Source organism: Scyliorhinus torazame, chromosome 4 (genome assembly GCF_047496885.1).
Source record: "Scyliorhinus torazame isolate Kashiwa2021f chromosome 4, sScyTor2.1, whole genome shotgun sequence".
Lineage (NCBI taxonomy): Eukaryota > Metazoa > Chordata > Chondrichthyes > Carcharhiniformes > Scyliorhinidae > Scyliorhinus > Scyliorhinus torazame.
Window position 1 is genome coordinate 359086283 of NC_092710.1, and position 20303 is coordinate 359106585.

The 20303-nt window shown below is 55.1% G+C and overlaps 1 protein-coding gene across 1 annotated transcript in view; it reads right to left on the reverse strand.

Moving 5' to 3' along the window:
* The window catches only part of LOC140411217 (solute carrier family 22 member 7-like), a 594055-nt gene that overhangs the window by 280218 nt on the left and 293534 nt on the right, over positions 1–20303 (reverse strand). The window contains exon 4 of the mRNA XM_072500322.1: positions 6342–6510. Coding sequence (XP_072356423.1) covers positions 6342–6510 — 169 coding nt within the window. The remainder of the gene's footprint in view (positions 1–6341; positions 6511–20303) is intronic.

Below are 20303 nucleotides of genomic sequence, written 5' to 3' on the forward strand. Positions count from 1 at the left end.
GAAATTCAGCCCCCCCAAGAAGTGCCTCATCCCCTCCGGCCCCGGAGGGGGTTCCGACCCATACAGCCTGCTGTAGAAATCCCTAAACTCCTTATTCACCCCTGCTGAATCTCCAACCCGGTTCCCATCTCCATCCTTTACTTTCCCTATCTCCCTGGCTGCCTTCCTCTTTCTGAGCTGCTGTGCAAGCATTCTGCTGGCCTTCTCTCCATGCTCATAGATCACCCCCCTCGCCTTTCTCAGCTGCTCCACCGCCCTCCCTGTGGTTAACAAGCCGAACTCCGCCTGTAGCCTCCGCCGTTCCCTTAAAAGCCCTGCCTCTGGGGTCTCCGCATACCTCCTATCGATCTGTAGTATCTCCTTTCCCAGTCGGTCCGTCTCTGCCCTGTCCACCTTCTCCCTATGGGCCCGGATCGAAATCAGCTCCCACCTGACCACCGCCTTCAGTGCTTCCCAGACCACCGCAGCTGAAATTTCCCCCGTGTCATTGACCTGCAGGTAGCTCTGAATACATTTCCTCAGCCGCCCGCACACCCCTTCGTCAGCCAAAAGTCCCACATCTAACCTCCAGTGCGGGCGCTGGTTACTGTCTTTACTAACCTGCAGGTCAACCCAGTGTGGAGCTGAGATTGTGATCACCGAGTACCCCGTGTCCACCACCCCAGCCAGAAAGGCCCTGCTCAAAATAAAAAATCAATCCGGGAGTACACTTTATACACGTGTGAGTAGAAGGAGAACTCCTTCGCCCTCAGCTGCCCAAATCTCCATGGATCCACCCCCCCCCCCCCGCCCATCAGCTCCATAAACTCTCTTAGTTCCTTTGCCATTGCTGGCACCCTGCCCATTTTTGAGCTTGATCGGTCCAAGCCAGGGTCAATAACTGTGTTGAAGTCCCCTCCCATGACCAACCTGTGCGAGTCCAGGTCCGGTATCTTCCCCAGCATCCTCTTTATAAACTCCACATCGTCCCAATTTGGGGCATACACATTTACTAATACCACCTACACCCCCTCCAGTTTCCCACCTCCCACATCCAAGACTATTCTACCCGCCTCAAACACCACATTTTCCCCCACTCCCCCCCTAATAACAACACTCTGTAGCCCAACCCCTTTGATAAACCAAACATACGCACCCCCCCACTGTGCTTCCGTGAGCTAGTCTGCCCAGCTAGCTTGGTGGCCCCATCCCTGGCGCCGGATAGTCTCCCACCTATTGTTCCCTCCCCTCCCACCCCCCGCGCATACAAACATACTCTAACATCAAACAATCCCCACACAATTGCCCAACAGAAAAACACCAAGATCGAAACCAGCACACCTCCATTCCCCAATAGTGCAAATGAAAACCTTAACTCACTCAGCTCTGCCACTGGTCCCAAATCAATACAGAAGGCATCACAAACAACTTCCACAAAACAAAAAACAAGAAACTTTTTTTTAAAAGAACAGAGAAACAAAAAGAAAAAAAAACAAGAACGTTGCAGCAAAGTTCAAAAGTTCTCAGTCCACCACCAGTCCTTTCCTTTTCACGAAGTCCAGCGCGTCCTCAGGCGACTCGAAACAAAAGTGCTGTTCCTCGTGCGTGACCCAGAGACGGGCAGGATACAACAGTCTGAACTTCACCTTTTTCTTAAAAAGGATCAACCTGATCTGGTTGAAGCCTGCTCTTCTCCTGGCCACCTCCACACTCGGGTCTTGGTAGATCCGCAGGATACTGTTGTCCCACTTACAGCTCCGTGTCTGCTTGGCCCACTGTAGATTGCGCTCCTTATCCAAGTACCTGTGGAATCTCACCACCATTGCCCTCGGGAGGTCGCGGCTTCCTCGCGAGCGCTCTGTGAGCCCTGTCCACCTCCAAGGGTCGGGAGAATGCCCCATCCCCCAGCAGCTTCACAAACATATCTGCGATGTATGCCCCAGGGTCCGCTCCTTCGGACCCCTCCGGGAGCCCAACGATTCTCAAGTTCTGCCGACGGTACCTATTCTCCAGGTCCTCCACCTTCTCCAGGAGCTTCTTCTGCTGGTCTCTCAGCGTCTCCACCTCCCACTCCACCGCGGTTTGATGTTCCTCCTGCTCAGCCAGCCCCTTCTCTACCTTCTGGATCGCCCGATCCTGGGCGTCTAATCTAAGCTCCAGCCGCTCAATCGACTCTTTTATCGGGTCCAAGCAGTCCCGTTTCTGCTTAGCAAAACCTTCCTGAATAACTTGCATCAGCTGCTCCGTTGACCGCTGGGTCGACAAACCAGAGGTCTGGTCCTCCGCCATGCTGTCTCCCGCGGCAGCTTCAGCCCAAGCCTTCTCTGTCTTTCTGTTTCTGCCTATCCGAGCACTTCCTAGTCCTTCTCTCCATGCACCGATGTGGGAATTCAGTTCACAATTGCCTCTGTCTTCAGTTTTACAATTCAGGTCCGGTAGAAAATCGGGGGAAAAGGTTCAAAATTCCGACCCGAGCGGGAGCCGCCAAATGTGCGACTCACTCCTTCACAGCCGCCACTGGATGTTATCTATCTTTATCTTAAAAACATTTATTGAAGGAGCCTCAATTGCTTCACTGGGCAAGGAATTCCATAGATTCACAACCCTTTGGGTGAAGGAGTTCCTCCTAAACTCAGTCCTAAATCTACTTCCCCTTATTTTGAGGCTATGCCCCCTAGTTCTGCTTTCACCCACCAGTGGAAACAACCTGCCCGCATCTATCCTATCTATTCCCTTCATAATTTTATATGTTTCTATAAGATCCCCCCTCATCCTTCTAAATTCCAATGAGTACAGTCCCAGTCTACTCAACCTCTCCTCGTAATCCAACCCCTTCAGATCTGGGATTAACCCAGTGAATCTCCTCTGCACACCCTCCAGTGCCAGTACGTCCTTTCTCAAGTAAGGAGACCAAAACTGAACACAATACTCCAGGTGTGGCCTCACTAACACCTGATACAATTGCTGCAGTGCCTCCTTAGTCTTAAACTGCATCCCTCTAGCAATGAAGGACAAAACTCCATTTGTCCTCTTAATCACCTGTTGCACCTGTAAACCAACTTTTTCCGACTCATGCACTAGCACACCCAGGTCTCTCTGCACAGCGGCATGTTTTAATATTTTATCATTTAAATAATAATCCCTTTTGCTGTTATTCCTACCAAAATGGACAACCTCACATTTGTCAACATTGTATTCCATCTGCCAGACCCTAGCCCATTCACTTAGCCTATCCAAATCCCTCTGCAGGCTTCCAGTATCCTCTGCACTTTTTGCTTTACCACTCATCTTAGCGACGTCTGCAAATTTGGACACATTACCCTTGGTCCCCAACTCCAAATCATCAATGTAAATTGTGAACAATTGTGGGCCCAACACTGATCCCTGAGGGAAACCACTAGCTACTGATTGCCAACCAGAGAAACACCCATTAATCCCCACTCTTTGCTTTCTATTAATTAACCAATCCTCTACCCATACTACTACTTTCCCCTTAATGCCATGCATCATTATCTTATGCAGCAACCTTTTGTGTAGCACCTTGTCAAAGGCTTTTTGGAAATCCAGATATACCACATCCATTGGCTCCCCATTATCTACCGCATTGGTAATTTCCTCAAAAAGTTCCACTAAATTAGTTAGGCACGACCTGCCCTTTATGAACCCATGCTGCGTCTGACCAATGGGACAATTTCCATCCAGATGCCTCCCTATTTCTTCCTTGATGATAGATTCCAGCATCTTCCCTTCGACCGAAGTTAAGCTATCTGGCCTATAATTACCCGCTTTCTGCCTACCTCCTTTTTTAAATAGTGATGTCACGTTTGCTAATTTCCAATCCGCCGGGACCACCCCAGAGTCTAGTGAATTTTGGTAAATTATCACTAGTGCATTTGCAATTTCCCTAGCCATCACTTTTAGCACTCTGGGATGCAGTCCATCAGGGCCAGGAGACTTGTCTACCTTTAGCCCCATTAGCTTGCCCATCACTACCTCCTTAGTGATAACAATTCTCTCAAAGTCCTCACCTGTCATAGCCTCATTTCCATCAGTCACTGGCATGTTATTTGTGTCTTCCACTGTGAAGACCGACCCAAAAAACCTGTTCAGTTCCTCAGCCATTTCCTCATCTCCCATTATTAAATCTCCCTTCTCATCCTCTAAAGGACCAATAATTACCTTAGCCACTCTTTTTTGTTTTATATATTTGTAGAAACTTTTACTATCTGTTTTTATATTCTGAGCAAGTTTACTCTCATAATCTATCTTACTCTTCTTTATAGCTTTTTTTAGTAGCTTTCTGTTGCCCCCTAAAGATTTCCCAGTCCTCTAGTCTCCCACTGATCTTTGCTACTTTGTATGCTTTTTCCTTCAATTTGATACTCTCCCTTATTTCCTTAGATATCCACGGTCAATTTTCCCTCTTTCAACCGTCCTTCCCTTTTTGTTGGTGTAAACCTTTGCTGAGCACTGTGAAAAATCGCTTGGAAGGTTCTCCACTGTTCCTCAACTGTTTCACCATAAGGTCTTTGCTCCCAGTCCACCTTAGCTAGTTCTTCTCTCATCCCATTGTAATCTCCTTTGTTTAAGCACAAAACACTAGTGTTTAATTTTACCTTCTCACCCTCCATCTGTATTTTAAATTCCACCATATTGTGATCGCTCCTTCCGAGAGGATCCTTACCCTGACCCTAACACTCACCCTGACCTTCACCCTGACCCTTATCCTGACATTGACCCTGACCCTGACTCTAAACCTAACGCTGGCCCTTATAGAATCTATGGTTGGACGTTTTGAGAGTTCCAAATGAACTCAGGTCTTGCTTACTGATACCCCTACAGCACAAAAGGAATTATCGGCCGTCTTGTGTCTTCTGGCCCTTTAAGAGAATGATCCAATCAGTTCCATTGCCCTGCTCTGTCCCCACTGCCAAACACATGTTTCCCCCGTTTGCGTTTGAAAGTTACGATTGAAACTGCTCCCTCTGCGCTTTCACACGGCCCAACCAAGACAAATACTTTATGTTGCCTGCTCCAGATGTTTAGTCAGTCACTGTCACTCTGTTCTCTGCTTACTAACATTTCCACAACTGGAAATCATTGCTTCTTATCTACTTGAACAGACTCTTGATGGGTTTTAGCACCTCCAGCTGATCTTCTCCCAACATTTCCCAACAGGGTTCGATAAAAGGAGCCTCAAGGTTTTGTACCTGAACGCGTGGAACATTCAAAATAAAATGATTGTATTAGTAGCTCAGATAGGTGTAAAGGGATATGATGTAGTTGGTGTTACGGGGACAGGGCTCCGAGGTGACCAAGGATGGGAACTAAACATTGAGGCTATTCAGTGTTTAGGAAGGACAGACAGAAAGGAAAAGGTGGTGGAGTTGCGTTGTTTATCAAAGAAGATATTGATACAATATTGAGGAAAGATATTGGTACAGACGATGTGGAATCTGTCTGGGTGGAGTAAAGAACCACCAAGGAGCAAAAAACATTGGTAGGGGTGGTATAAAGACCCCCAAACTGCAGTGGTCATGTTGGGAATAGCATCAGACGGGAAATCTGAGAATAACGTGATCATAGAATTTACAGTGCAGAAGGAGGCCATTCAGCCCATCGAGTCGGCACCGGCTCTTGGAAAGAGCACCCGACCCAAGGTCAACACCTCCACCCTATCCCCATAACCCAGTAACCCCACCCAACAGTATGGGCAATTTTGGACACTAAGGGCAATTTAGCACGGCCAATCCACCTAACCTGCACATCTTTGGACTGTGGGAGGAAACCGGAGCACCCGGAGGAAACCCACGCACACACGGGGAGAACGTGCAGACTCCGCACAGACAGTGACCCAAGCCGGAATCGAACCTGGGACCCTGGAGCTGTGAAGCAATTGTGCTAACCACCATGCTACCGTGCTGCCGTGATAAAGGAACATCTGTGATTACGGGTGACTTTAATCTGCGTATAGAATTTTTTCATAGAATCATAGAATTCACAGTGCAGAAGGAGGCCATTCGGCCCATCGAGTCTGCACCAGCTCTTGGAAAGAGCACCCGACCCAAGTCCACACCTCCACCCTATCCCCATAACCCAGCAACCCCACCCAACCTTTTGGACACTAAGGGCTGGGCAATAAAGGCTTGCACAGCGACGTCCACATCACATGGACGAATAAAGAGAATAGAACCCTTGCCACCCTCCGTGCTTCCTCCAGATGGTGTTCAGCATGACGGAGTACTCACTGCCTCGGGATTCGATTGTTTGAATTCTGCGGTCTTTTTGCTAACCCAGGAATTTGGATGCCCCTCCCAGATGTTTTGAATAAATAACAGCCAGCATTTCACATCAGCACTCACCAGCACACAGCAGCAGCAATCAGGGAGGGCGTTGTCACGGTGAACAGCAGCCAGCGCCAGTCCCTGATCAGATAGGCAATCAGCGCCAGGAACATGTTGCCCACACTCCACGTCAAACTGCTCATGACAGCCACCAATGTCCTGTGTTCCATATCTGTCCATTCAACAGCTGCAATAGGCCAGACATACCGAGGGAGTTAGCACAGACAGCCAACAGCATTGAGAGAGTCAATGCCCCCCCCCCCCACTCAATCCCCCTCTGCTGAAAGTTCATTTCTCTCAAGTTCCCATTCAATTACCGTTCAAAATTAGTTGGCGTTGCGCTTTCAACACCCCTGGTGGCCTAAAGGTGCCAAGTCATCCAGTCTCTCTGTTGCTCATGTTCTGTATTTGCCTCGTCCTCCAGCCTGTCCTCGAATCGGTTCCCTACCTTTCCTGCGACGGCCTCAGCTTGTGCCCGAAATATCTCATTCGAGATCAACTCTTACAGCGTCATGGAAATCGCTGACCCATTTCATTCTGGCTGCATCCGACTCTCTGGTATCTCTCTCCCTGGTCTCTCTCTCCCTGGTCACACTCTCCCTGGTATCTCTCTCCCTGGTATCTCTCTCCCTGGTATCTCTCTCCCTGGTCTCTCTCTCCCTGGTCTCTCTCTCCCTGGTCACTCTCTCCCTGGTATCTCTCTCCCTGGTATCTCTCTCCCTGGTCTCTCTCTCCCTGGTCTCTCTCTCCCTGGTCACTCTCTCCCTGGTATCTCTCTCCCTGGTCTCTCTCTCCCTGGTCTCTCTCTCCCTGGTCACTCTCTCCCTGGTCTCTCTCTCCCTGGTCTCTCTCTCCCTGGTCACTCTCTCCCTGGTCACTCTTTCCCTGGTCACTCTCTCCCTGGTCACTCTCTCCCTGGTCACTCTCTCCCTGGTCACTCTCTCCCTGGTCACTCTCTCCCTGGTCTCTCTCTCTCTGGTCACTCTCTCCCTGGTCACTCTCCCTCTGGTCTCTCTCTCTCCCTGGTCTCTCTCTCTCTGGTCTCTCTCTCTCTGGTCACGCTCTCCCTGGTCTCTCTCTCTCCCTGGTCACACTCTCTCTGGTCACTCTCTCCCTGGTCACTCTCTCTCTGGTCACGCTCTCCCTGGTCTCTCTCTCTCCCTGGTCACTCTCTCCCTGGTCACTCTCTCCCTGGTCTCTCTCTCTCTGGTCACTCTCTCCCTGGTCACTATCTCTCTGGTCTCTCTCTCCCTGATCACTCTCTCTCTGGTCTCTCTCTCTCCCTGGTCTCTCTCTCCCTGGTCACTCTCTCCCTGGTCTCTCTCTCTCCCTGGTCTCTCTCTCCCTGGTCACTCTTTCCCTGGTCACTCTCTCCCTGGTCACTCTCTCTCCCTGGTCTCTCTCTCCCTGGTCACTCTCTCCCTGGTCTCTCTCTCCCTGGTCTCTCTCTCCCTGGTCACTCTCTCCCTGGTCACTCTCTCTCTGGTCACGCTCTCCCTGGTCTCTCTCTCTCCCTGGTCACTCTCTCCCTGGTCACTCTCTCCCTGGTCTCTCTCTCTCTGGTCACTCTCTCCCTGGTCACTCTCTCTCTGGTCTCTCTCTCCCTGGTCACTCTCTCTCTGGTCTCTCTCTCTCCCTGGTCTCTCTCTCTCCCTGGTCACTCTCTCCCTGGTCTCTCTCTATCCCTGGTCTCTCTCTCCCTGGTCACTCTCTCCCTGGTCACTCTCTCCCTGGTCACTCTCTCTCCCTGGTCTCTCTCTCCCTGGTCACTCTCTCCCTGGTCTCTCGCTCCCTGGTCTCTCTCTCCCTGGTCACTCTCTCTCTGGTCTCTCTCTCTCCCTGGTCACTCTCTCCCTGGTCACTCTCTCCCTGGTCTCTCTCTCCCTGGTCACTCTCTCCCTGGTCTCTCTCTCCCTGGTCACTCTCTCCATGGTCTCTCTCTCCCTGGTCTCTCTCTCTCCCTGGTCTCTCTCTCCCTGGTCTCTCTCTCTCCCTGGTCTCTCTCTCCCTGGTCACTCTCTCTCTGGTCTCTCTCTCTCCCTGGTCACTCTCTCCCTGGTCTCTCTCTCTCCCTGGTCTCTCTCTCCCTGGTCACTCTCTCCCTGGTCACTCTCTCCCTGGTCACTCTCTCTCCCTGGTCTCTCTCTCCCTGGTCACTCTCTCCCTGGTCTCTCTCTCCCTGGTCTCTCTCTCCCTGGTCACTCTCTCCCTGGTCACTCTCTCTCTGGTCACGCTCTCCCTGGTCTCTCTCTCTCCCTGGTCACTCTCTCCCTGGTGACTCTCTCCCTGGTCTCTCTCTCTCTGGTCACTCTATCCCAGGTCACTCTCTCTCTGGTCTCTCTCTCCCGGGTCACTCTCTCTCTGGTCTCTCTCTCTCCCTGGTCTCTCTCTCCCTGGTCACTCTCTCCCTGGTCTCTCTATCTCCCTGGTCTCTCTCTCCCTGGTCACTCTCTCCCTGGTCACTCTCTCCCTGGTCACTCTCTCTCCCTGGTCTCTCTCTCCCTGGTCACTCTCTCCCTGGTCTCTCTCTCCCTGGTCTCTCTCTCCCTGGTCACTCTCTCCCTGGTCACTCTCTCTCTGGTCTCTCTCTCTCCCTGGTCACTCTCTCCCTGGTCACTCTCTCCCTGGTCTCTCTCTCCCTGGTCTCTCTCTCCCTGGTCTCTCTCTCCCTGGTCTCTCTCTCCCTGGTCTCTCTCTCTCCCTGGTCTCTCTCTCCCTGGTCTCTCTCTCTCCCTGGTCTCTCTCTCCCTGGTCACTCTCTCTCTGGTCTCTCTCTCTCCCTGGTCTCTCTCTCCCTGGTCACTCTCTCCCTGGTCTCTCTATCTCCCTGGTCTCTCTCTCCCTGGTCACTCACTCCCTGGTCACTCTCTCTCCCTGGTCTCTCTCTCCCTGGTCACTCTCTCCCTGGTATCTCTCTCCCTGGTATCTCTCTCCCTGGTCTCTCTCTCCCTGGTCTCTCTCTCCCTGGTCACTCTCTCCCTGGTATCTCTCTCCCTGGTCTCTCTCTCCCTGGTCTCTCTCTCCCTGGTCACTCTCTCCCTGGTCTCTCTCTCCCTGGTCTCTCTCTCCCTGGTCACTCTCTCCCTGGTCACTCTTTCCCTGGTCACTCTCTCCCTGGTCACTCTCTCCCTGGTCACTCTCTCCCTGGTCACTCTCTCCCTGGTCTCTCTCTCTCTGGTCACTCTCTCCCTGGTCACTCTCCCTCTGGTCTCTCTCTCTCCCTGGTCTCTCTCTCTCTGGTCTCTCTCTCTCTGGTCACGCTCTCCCTGGTCTCTCTCTCTCCCTGGTCACACTCTCTCTGGTCACTCTCTCCCTGGTCACTCTCTCTCTGGTCACGCTCTCCCTGGTCTCTCTCTCTCCCTGGTCACTCTCTCCCTGGTCACTCTCTCCCTGGTCTCTCTCTCTCTGGTCACTCTCTCCCTGGTCACTATCTCTCTGGTCTCTCTCTCCCTGATCACTCTCTCTCTGGTCTCTCTCTCTCCCTGGTCTCTCTCTCCCTGGTCACTCTCTCCCTGGTCTCTCTCTCTCCCTGGTCTCTCTCTCCCTGGTCACTCTTTCCCTGGTCACTCTCTCCCTGGTCACTCTCTCTCCCTGGTCTCTCTCTCCCTGGTCACTCTCTCCCTGGTCTCTCTCTCCCTGGTCTCTCTCTCCCTGGTCACTCTCTCCCTGGTCACTCTCTCTCTGGTCACGCTCTCCCTGGTCTCTCTCTCTCCCTGGTCACTCTCTCCCTGGTCACTCTCTCCCTGGTCTCTCTCTCTCTGGTCACTCTCTCCCTGGTGACTCTCTCTCTGGTCTCTCTCTCCCTGGTCACTCTCTCTCTGGTCTCTCTCTCTCCCTGGTCTCTCTCTCTCCCTGGTCACTCTCTCCCTGGTCTCTCTCTATCCCTGGTCTCTCTCTCCCTGGTCACTCTCTCCCTGGTCACTCTCTCCCTGGTCACTCTCTCTCCCTGGTCTCTCTCTCCCTGGTCACTCTCTCCCTGGTCTCTCGCTCCCTGGTCTCTCTCTCCCTGGTCACTCTCTCTCTGGTCTCTCTCTCTCCCTGGTCACTCTCTCCCTGGTCACTCTCTCCCTGGTCTCTCTCTCCCTGGTCACTCTCTCCCTGGTCTCTCTCTCCCTGGTCACTCTCTCCATGGTCTCTCTCTCCCTGGTCTCTCTCTCTCCCTGGTCTCTCTCTCCCTGGTCTCTCTCTCTCCCTGGTCTCTCTCTCCCTGGTCACTCTCTCTCTGGTCTCTCTCTCTCCCTGGTCACTCTCTCCCTGGTCTCTCTCTCTCCCTGGTCTCTCTCTCCCTGGTCACTCTCTCCCTGGTCACTCTCTCCCTGGTCACTCTCTCTCCCTGGTCTCTCTCTCCCTGGTCACTCTCTCCCTGGTCTCTCTCTCCCTGGTCTCTCTCTCCCTGGTCACTCTCTCCCTGGTCACTCTCTCTCTGGTCACGCTCTCCCTGGTCTCTCTCTCTCCCTGGTCACTCTCTCCCTGGTGACTCTCTCCCTGGTCTCTCTCTCTCTGGTCACTCTATCCCAGGTCACTCTCTCTCTGGTCTCTCTCTCCCGGGTCACTCTCTCTCTGGTCTCTCTCTCTCCCTGGTCTCTCTCTCCCTGGTCACTCTCTCCCTGGTCTCTCTATCTCCCTGGTGTCTCTCTCCCTGGTCACTCTCTCCCTGGTCACTCTCTCCCTGGTCACTCTCTCTCCCTGGTCTCTCTCTCCCTGGTCACTCTCTCCCTGGTCTCTCTCTCCCTGGTCTCTCTCTCCCTGGTCACTCTCTCCCTGGTCACTCTCTCTCTGGTCTCTCTCTCTCCCTGGTCACTCTCTCCCTGGTCACTCTCTCCCTGGTCTCTCTCTCCCTGGTCTCTCTCTCCCTGGTCTCTCTCTCCCTGGTCTCTCTCTCCCTGGTCTCTCTCTCTCCCTGGTCTCTCTCTCCCTGGTCTCTCTCTCTCCCTGGTCTCTCTCTCCCTGGTCACTCTCTCTCTGGTCTCTCTCTCTCCCTGGTCTCTCTCTCCCTGGTCACTCTCTCCCTGGTCTCTCTATCTCCCTGGTCTCTCTCTCCCTGGTCACTCTCTCCCTGGTCACTCTCTCTCCCTGGTCTCTCTCTCCCTGGTCACTCTCTCCCTGGTCTCTCGCTCCCTGGTCTCTCTCTCCCTGGTCACTCTCTCTCTGGTCTCTCTCTCTCCCTGGTCACTCTCTCCCTGGTCACTCTCTCCCTGGTCTCTCTCTCCCTGGTCACTCTCTCCCTGGTCTCTCTCTCCCTGGTCACTCTCTCCATGGTCTCTCTCTCCCTGGTCTCTCTCTCTCCCTGGTCTCTCTCTCCCTGGTCTCTCTCTCTCCCTGGTCTCTCTCTCCCTGGTCACTCTCCCTCTGGTCTCTCTCTCTCCCTGGTCACTCTCTCCCTGGTCTCTCTCTCTCCCTGGTCTCTCTCTCCCTGGTCACTCTCTCCCTGGTCACTCTCTCCCTGGTCACTCTCTCTCCCTGGTCTCTCTCTCCCTGGTCACTCTCTCCCTGGTCTCTCTCTCCCTGGTCTCTCTCTCCCTGGTCACTCTCTCCCTGGTCACTCTCTCTCTGGTCACGCTCTCCCTGGTCTCTCTCTCTCCCTGGTCACTCTCTCCCTGGTGACTCTCTCCCTGGTCTCTCTCTCTCTGGTCACTCTATCCCAGGTCACTCTCTCTCTGGTCTCTCTCTCCCGGGTCACTCTCTCTCTGGTCTCTCTCTCTCCCTGGTCTCTCTCTCCCTGGTCACTCTCTCCCTGGTCTCTCTATCTCCCTGGTCTCTCTCTCCCTGGTCACTCTCTCCCTGGTCACTCTCTCCCTGGTCACTCTCTCTCCCTGGTCTCTCTCTCCCTGGTCACTCTCTCCCTGGTCTCTCTCTCCCTGGTCTCTCTCTCCCTGGTCACTCTCTCCCTGGTCACTCTCTCTCTGGTCTCTCTCTCTCCCTGGTCACTCTCTCCCTGGTCACTCTCTCCCTGGTCTCTCTCTCCCTGGTCTCTCTCTCCCTGGTCTCTCTCTCCCTGGTCTCTCTCTCCCTGGTCTCTCTCTCCCTGGTCACTCTCTCCATGGTCTCTCTCTCCCTGGTCTCTCTCTCTCTGGTCTCTCTCTCTCTGGTCACTCTCTCCCTGGTCACTCTCTCTCTGGTCTCTCTCTCTCTCTGGTCTCGCTCTCCCTGGTCACTCTCTCCCTGGTCTCTCTCTCCCTGGTCTCTCTCTCCCTGGTCACTCTCTCTCTGGTCTCTCTCTATCTGGTCACTCTCTCCCTGGTCACTCTCTCTCTGGTCTCTCTCTCTCTCCCTGGTCTCTCTCTCCCTGGTCACTCTCTCCCTGGTCACTCTCTCCCTGGTCACTCTCTCTCCCTGGTCTCTCTCTCCCTGGTCACTCTCTCCCTGGTCTCTCTATCCCTGGTCTCTCTCTCCCTGGTCACTCTCTCCCTGGTCACTCTCTCCCTGGTCACTCTCTCTCCCTGGTCTCTCTCTCCCTGCTCACTCTCTCCCTGGTCACTCTCTCTCCCTGGTCTCTCTCTCCCTGGTCTCTCTCTCCCTGGTCTCTCTCTCCCTGGTCACTCTCTCCCTGGTCACTCTCTCTCTGGTCTCTCTCTCTCCCTGGTCACTCTCTCCCTGGTCACTCTCTCCCTGGTCTCTCTCTCCCTGGTCTCTCTCTCCCTGGTCTCTCTCTCCCTGGTCTCTCTCTCCCTGGTCTCTCTCTCCCTGGTCACTCTCTCCATGGTCTCTCTCTCCCTGGTCTCTCTCTCTCTGGTCTCTCTCTCTCTGGTCACTCTCTCCCTGGTCACTCTCTCTCTGGTCTCTCTCTCTCTCTGGTCTCGCTCTCCCTGGTCTCTCTCTCTCTGGTCACTCTCTCCCTGGTCACTATCTCTCTGGTCTCTCTCTCCCTGATCACTCTCTCTCTGGTCTCTCTCTCTCCCTGGTCTCTCTCTCCCTGGTCACTCTCTCCCTGGTCTCTCTCTCTCCCTGGTCTCTCTCTCCCTGGTCACTCTTTCCCTGGTCACTCTCTCCCTGGTCACTCTCTCTCCCTGGTCTCTCTCTCCCTGGTCACTCTCTCCCTGGTCTCTCTCTCCCTGGTCTCTCTCTCCCTGGTCACTCTCTCCCTGGTCACTCTCTCTCTGGTCACGCTCTCCCTGGTCTCTCTCTCTCCCTGGTCACTCTCTCCCTGGTCACTCTCTCCCTGGTCTCTCTCTCTCTGGTCACTCTTTCCCTGGTCACTCTCTCTCTGGTCTCTCTCTCCCTGGTCACTCTCTCTCTGGTCTCTCTCTCTCCCTGGTCTCTCTCTCTCCCTGGTAACTCTCTCCCTGGTCTCTCTCTATCCCTGGTCTCTCTCTCCCTGGTCACTCTCTCCCTGGTCACTCTCTCCCTGGTCACTCTCTCCCTGGTCACTCTCTCTCCCTGGTCACTCTCTCCCTGGTCTCTCGCTCCCTGGTCTCTCTCTCCCTGGTCACTCTCTCTCTGGTCTCTCTCTCTCCCTGGTCACTCTCTCCCTGGTCACTCTCTCCCTGGTCTCTCTCTCCCTGGTCACTCTCTCCCTGGTCTCTCTCTCCCTGGTCACTCTCTCCATGGTCTCTCTCTCCCTGGTCTCTCTCTCTCTGGTCTCTCTCTCTGGTCACTCTCTCCCTGGTCACTCTCTCTCTGGTCTCTCTCTCTCTCTGGTCTCGCTCTCCCTGGTCACTCTCTCCCTGGTCTCTCTCTCCCTGGTCTCTCTCTCCCTGGTCACTCTCTCTCTGGTCTCTCTCTCTCTGGTCACTCTCTCCCTGGTCACTCTCTCTCTGGTCTCTCTCTCTCCCTGGTCTCTCTCTCCCTGGTCTCTCTCTCTCCCTGGTCTCTCTCTCCCTGGTCACTCTCTCTCTGGTCTCTCTCTCCCTGGTCACTCTCTCCCTGGTCTCTCTCTCTCCCTGGTCTCTCTCTCCCTGGTCACTCTCTCCCTGGTCACTCTCTCCCTGGTCACTCTCTCTCCCTGGTCTCTCTCTCCCTGGTCACTCTCTCCCTGGTCTCTCTCTCCCTGGTCTCTCCCTCCCTGGTCACTCTCTCCCTGGTCACTCTCTCCCTGGTCACTCTCTCTCTGGTCACGCTCTCCCTGGTCTCTCTCTCTCCCTGGTCACTCTCTCCCTGGTCACTCTCTCCCTGGTCTCTCTCTCTCTGGTCACTCTCTCCCTGGTCACTCTCTCTCTGGTCTCTCTCTCCCTGGTCACTCTCTCTCTGGTCTCTCTCTCTCCCTGGTCTCTCTCTCCCTGGTCACTCTCTCCCTGGTCTCTCTATCTCCCTGGTCTCTCTCTCCCTGGTCACTCTCTCCCTGGTCACTCTCTCCCTGGTCACTCTCTCTCCCTGGTCTCTCTCTCCCTGGTCACTCTCTCCCTGGTCTCTCTCTCCCTGGTCTCTCTCTCCCTGGTCACTCTCTCCCTGGTCACTCTCTCTCTGGTCTCTCTCTCTCCCTGGTCACTCTCTCCCTGGTCACTCTCTCCCTGGTCTCTCTCTCCCTGGTCTCTCTCTCCCTGGTCTCTCTCTCCCTGGTCTCTCTCTCCCTGGTCTCTCTCTCCCTGGTCACTCTCTCCATGGTCTCTCTCTCCCTGGTCTCTCTCTCCCTGGTCACTCTCTCCCTGGTCACTCTCTCTCTGGTCTCTCTCTCTCTCTGGTCACTCTCTCCCTGGTCACTCTCTCCCTGGTCTCTCTCTCCCTGGTCTCTCTCTCCCTGGTCTCTCTCTCCCTGGTCTCTCTCTCCCTGGTCTCTCTCTCCCTGGTCACTCTCTCCCTGGTCATTCTCTCCCTGGTCACTCTCTCTCTGGTCTCTCTCTCTCCCTGCTCACTCTCTCCCTGGTCACTCTCTCCCTGGTCTCTCTCTCCCTGGTCTCTCTCTCCCTGGTCTCTCTCTCCCTGGTCTCTCTCTCCCTGGTCTCTCTCTCCCTGGTTACTCTCTCCATGGTCTCTCTCTCCCTGGTCTCTCTCTCTCTGGTCTCTCTCTCTCTGGTCACTCTCTCCCTGGTCACTCTCTCTCTGGTCTCTCTCTCTCTCTGGTCTCGCTCTCCCTGGTCACTCTCTCCCTGGTCTCTCTCTCCCTGGTCTCTCTCTCCCTGGTCACTCTCTCTCTGGTCTCTGTCTATCTGGTCACTCTCTCCCTGGTCACTCTCTCTCTGGTCTCTCTCTCTCTCCCTGGTCTCTCTCTCCCTGGTCACTCTCTCCCTGGTCACTCTCTCCCTGGTCTCTCTCTCCCTGGTCACTCTCTCCATGGTCTCTCTCTCCCTGGTCTCTCTCTCTCCCTGGTCTCTCTCTCCCTGGTCTCTCTCTCTCCCTGGTCTCTCTCTCCCTGGTCACTCTCCCTCTGGTCTCTCTCTCTCCCTGGTCACTCTCTCCCTGGTCTCTCTCTCTCCCTGGTCTCTCTCTCCCTGGTCACTCTCTCCCTGGTCACTCTCTCCCTGGTCACTCTCTCTCCCTGGTCTCTCTCTCCCTGGTCACTCTCTCCCTGGTCTCTCTCTCCCTGGTCTCTCTCTCCCTGGTCACTCTCTCCCTGGTCACTCTCTCTCTGGTCACGCTCTCCCTGGTCTCTCTCTCTCCCTGGTCACTCTCTCCCTGGTGACTCTCTCCCTGGTCTCTCTCTCTCTGGTCACTCTATCCCAGGTCACTCTCTCTCTGGTCTCTCTCTCCCGGGTCACTCTCTCTCTGGTCTCTCTCTCTCCCTGGTCTCTCTCTCCCTGGTCACTCTCTCCCTGGTCTCTCTATCTCCCTGGTCTCTCTCTCCCTGGTCACTCTCTCCCTGGTCACTCTCTCCCTGGTCACTCTCTCTCCCTGGTCTCTCTCTCCCTGGTCACTCTCTCCCTGGTCTCTCTCTCCCTGGTCTCTCTCTCCCTGGTCACTCTCTCCCTGGTCACTCTCTCTCTGGTCTCTCTCTCTCCCTGGTCACTCTCTCCCTGGTCACTCTCTCCCTGGTCTCTCTCTCCCTGGTCTCTCTCTCCCTGGTCTCTCTCTCCCTGGTCTCTCTCTCCCTGGTCACTCTCTCCATGGTCTCTCTCTCCCTGGTCTCTCTCTCTCTGGTCTCTCTCTCTCTGGTCACTCTCTCCCTGGTCACTCTCTCTCTGGTCTCTCTCTCTCTCTGGTCTCGCTCTCCCTGGTCACTCTCTCCCTGGTCTCTCTCTCCCTGGTCTCTCTCTCCCTGGTCACTCTCTCTCTGGTCTCTCTCTATCTGGTCACTCTCTCCCTGGTCACTCTCTCTCTGGTCTCTCTCTCTCTCCCTGGTCTCTCTCTCCCTGGTCACTCTCTCCCTGGTCACTCTCTCCCTGGTCACTCTCTCTCCCTGGTCTCTCTCTCCCTGGTCACTCTCTCCCTGGTCTCTCTATCCCTGGTCTCTCTCTCCCTGGTCACTCTCTCCCTGGTCACTCTCTCCCTGGTCACTCTCTCTCCCTGGTCTCTCTCTCCCTGCTCACTCTCTCCCTGGTCACTCTCTCTCCCTGGTCTCTCTCTCCCTGGTCTCTCTCTCCCTGGTCTCTCTCTCCCTGGTCACTCTCTCCCTGGTCACTCTCTCTCTGGTCTCTCTCTCTCCCTGGTCACTCTCTCCCTGGTCACTCTCTCCCTGGTCTCTCTCTCCCTGGTCTCTCTCTCCCTGGTCTCTCTCTCCCTGGTCTCTCTCTCCCTGGTCTCTCTCTCCCTGGTCACTCTCTCCATGGTCTCTCTCTCCCTGGTCTCTCTCTCTCTGGTCTCTCTCTCTCTGGTCACTCTCTCCCTGGTCACTCTCTCTCTGGTCTCTCTCTCTCTCTGGTCTCGCTCTCCCTGGTCTCTCTCTCTCTGGTCACTCTCTCCCTGGTCACTATCTCTCTGGTCTCTCTCTCCCTGATCACTCTCTCTCTGGTCTCTCTCTCTCCCTGGTCTCTCTCTCCCTGGTCACTCTCTCCCTGGTCTCTCTCTCTCCCTGGTCTCTCTCTCCCTGGTCACTCTTTCCCTGGTCACTCTCTCCCTGGTCACTCTCTCTCCCTGGTCTCTCTCTCCCTGGTCACTCTCTCCCTGGTCTCTCTCTCCCTGGTCTCTCTCTCCCTGGTCACTCTCTCCCTGGTCACTCTCTCTCTGGTCACGCTCTCCCTGGTCTCTCTCTCTCCCTGGTCACTCTCTCCCTGGTCACTCTCTCCCTGGTCTCTCTCTCTCTGGTCACTCTTTCCCTGGTCACTCTCTCTCTGGTCTCTCTCTCCCTGGTCACTCTCTCTCTGGTCTCTCTCTCTCCCTGGTCTCTCTCTCTCCCTGGTCACTCTCTCCCTGGTCTCTCTCTATCCCTGGTCTCTCTCTCCCTGGTCACTCTCTCCCTGGTCACTCTCTCCCTGGTCACTCTCTCCCTGGTCACTCTCTCTCCCTGTTCACTCTCTCCATGGTCTCTCGCTCCCTGGTCTCTCTCTCCCTGGTCACTCTCTCTCTGGTCTCTCTCTCTCCCTGGTCACTCTCTCCCTGGTTACTCTCTCCCTGGTCTCTCTCTCCCTGGTCACTCTCTCCCTGGTCTCTCTCTCCCTGGTCACTCTCTCCATGGTCTCTCTCTCCCTGGTCTCTCTCTCTCTGGTCTCTCTCTCTGGTCACTCTCTCCCTGGTCACTCTCTCTCTGGTCTCTCTCTCTCTCTGGTCTCGCTCTCCCTGGTCACTCTCTCCCTGGTCTCTCTCTCCCTGGTCTCTCTCTCCCTGGTCACTCTCTCTCTGGTCTCTCTCTCTCTGGTCACTCTCTCCCTGGTCACTCTCTCTCTGGTCTCTCTCTCTCCCTGGTCTCTCTCTCCCTGGTCTCTCTCTCTCCCTGGTCTCTCTCTCCCTGGTCACTCTCTCTCTGGTCTCTCTCTCCCTGGTCACTCTCTCCCTGGTCTCTCTCTCTCCCTGGTCTCTCTCTCCCTGGTCACTCTCTCCCTGGTCACTCTCTCCCTGGTCACTCTCTCTCCCTGGTCTCTCTCTCCCTGGTCACTCTCTCCCTGGTCTCTCTCTCCCTGGTCTCTCTCTCCCTGGTCACTCTCTCCCTGGTCACTCTCTCCCTGGTCACTCTCTCTCTGGTCACGCTCTCCCTGGTCTCTCTCTCTCCCTGGTCACTCTCTCCCTGGTCACTCTCTCCCTGGTCTCTCTCTCTCTGGTCACTCTCTCCCTGGTCACTCTCTCTCTGGTCTCTCTCTCCCTGGTCACTCTCTCTCTGGTCTCTCTCTCTCCCTGGTCTCTCTCTCCCTGGTCACTCTCTCCCTGGTCTCTCTATCTCCCTGGTCTCTCTCTCCCTGGTCACTCTCTCCCTGGTCACTCTCTCCCTGGTCACTCTCTCTCCCTGGTCTCTCTCTCCCTGGTCACTCTCTCCCTGGTCTCTCTCTCCCTGGTCTCTCTCTCCCTGGTCACTCTCTCCCTGGTCACTCTCTCTCTGGTCTCTCTCTCTCCCTGGTCACTCTCTCCCTGGTCACTCTCTCCCTGGTCTCTCTCTCCCTGGTCTCTCTCTCCCTGGTCTCTCTCTCCCTGGTCTCTCTCTCCCTGGTCTCTCTCTCCCTGGTCACTCTCTCCATGGTCTCTCTCTCCCTGGTCTCTCTCTCCCTGGTCACTCTCTCCCTGGTCACTCTCTCTCTGGTCTCTCTCTCTCTCTGGTCACTCTCTCCCTGGTCACTCTCTCCCTGGTCTCTCTCTCCCTGGTCTCTCTCTCCCTGGTCTCTCTCTCCCTGGTCTCTCTCTCCCTGGTCTCTCTCTCCCTGGTCACTCTCTCCCTGGTCACTCTCTCCCTGGTCACTCTCTCTCTGGTCTCTCTCTCTCCCTGCTCACTCTCTCCCTGGTCACTCTCTCCCTGGTCTCTCTCTCCCTGGTCTCTCTCTCCCTGGTCTCTCTCTCCCTGGTCTCTCTCTCCCTGGTTACTCTCTCCCTGGTCTCTCTCTCCCTGGTTACTCTCTCCATGGTCTCTCTCTCCCTGGTCTCTCTCTCTCTGGTCTCTCTCTCTCTGGTCACTCTCTCCCTGGTCACTCTCTCTCTGGTCTCTCTCTCTCTCTGGTCTCGCTCTCCCTGGTCACTCTCTCCCTGGTCTCTCTCTCCCTGGTCTCTCTCTCCCTGGTCACTCTCTCCCTGGTCACTCTCTCCCTGGTCACTCTCTCTCCCTGGTCTCTCTCTCCCTGGTCACTCTCTCCCTGGTCTCTCGCTCCCTGGTCTCTCTCTCCCTGGTCACTCTCTCTCTGGTCTCTCTCTCTCCCTGGTCACTCTCTCCCTGGTCACTCTCTCCCTGGTCTCTCTCTCCCTGGTCACTCTCTCCCTGGTCTCTCTCTCCCTGGTCACTCTCTCCATGGTCTCTCTCTCCCTGGTCTCTCTCTCCCTGGTCACTCTCTCCCTGGTCACTCTCTCTCTGGTCTCTCTCTCTCTCTGGTCACTCTCTCCCTGGTCACTCTCTCCCTGGTCTCTCTCTCCCTGGTCTCTCTCTCCCTGGTCTCTCTCTCCCTGGTCTCTCTCTCCCTGGTCTCTCTCTCCCTGGTCACTCTCTCCCTGGTCACTCTCTCCCTGGTCACTCTCTCTCTGGTCTCTCTCTCTCCCTGCTCACTCTCTCCCTGGTCACTCTCTCCCTGGTCTCTCTCTCCCTGGTCTCTCTCTCCCTGGTCTCTCTCTCCCTGGTCTCTCTCTCCCTGGTCTCTCTCTCCCTGGTTACTCTCTCCATGGTCTCTCTCTCCCTGGTCTCTCTCTCTCTGGTCTCTCTCTCTCTGGTCACTCTCTCCCTGGTCACTCTCTCTCTGGTCTCTCTCTCTCTCTGGTCTCGCTCTCCCTGGTCACTCTCTCCCTGGTCTCTCTCTCCCTGGTCTCTCTCTCCCTGGTCACTCTCTCTCTGGTCTCTGTCTATCTGGTCACTCTCTCCCTGGTCACTCTCTCTCTGGTCTCTCTCTCTCTCCCTGGTCTCTCTCTCCCTGGTCACTCTCTCCCTGGTCACTCTCTCCCTGGTCTCTCTCTCCCTGGTCACTCTCTCCATGGTCTCTCTCTCCCTGGTCTCTCTCTCTCCCTGGTCTCTCTCTCCCTGGTCTCTCTCTCTCCCTGGTCTCTCTC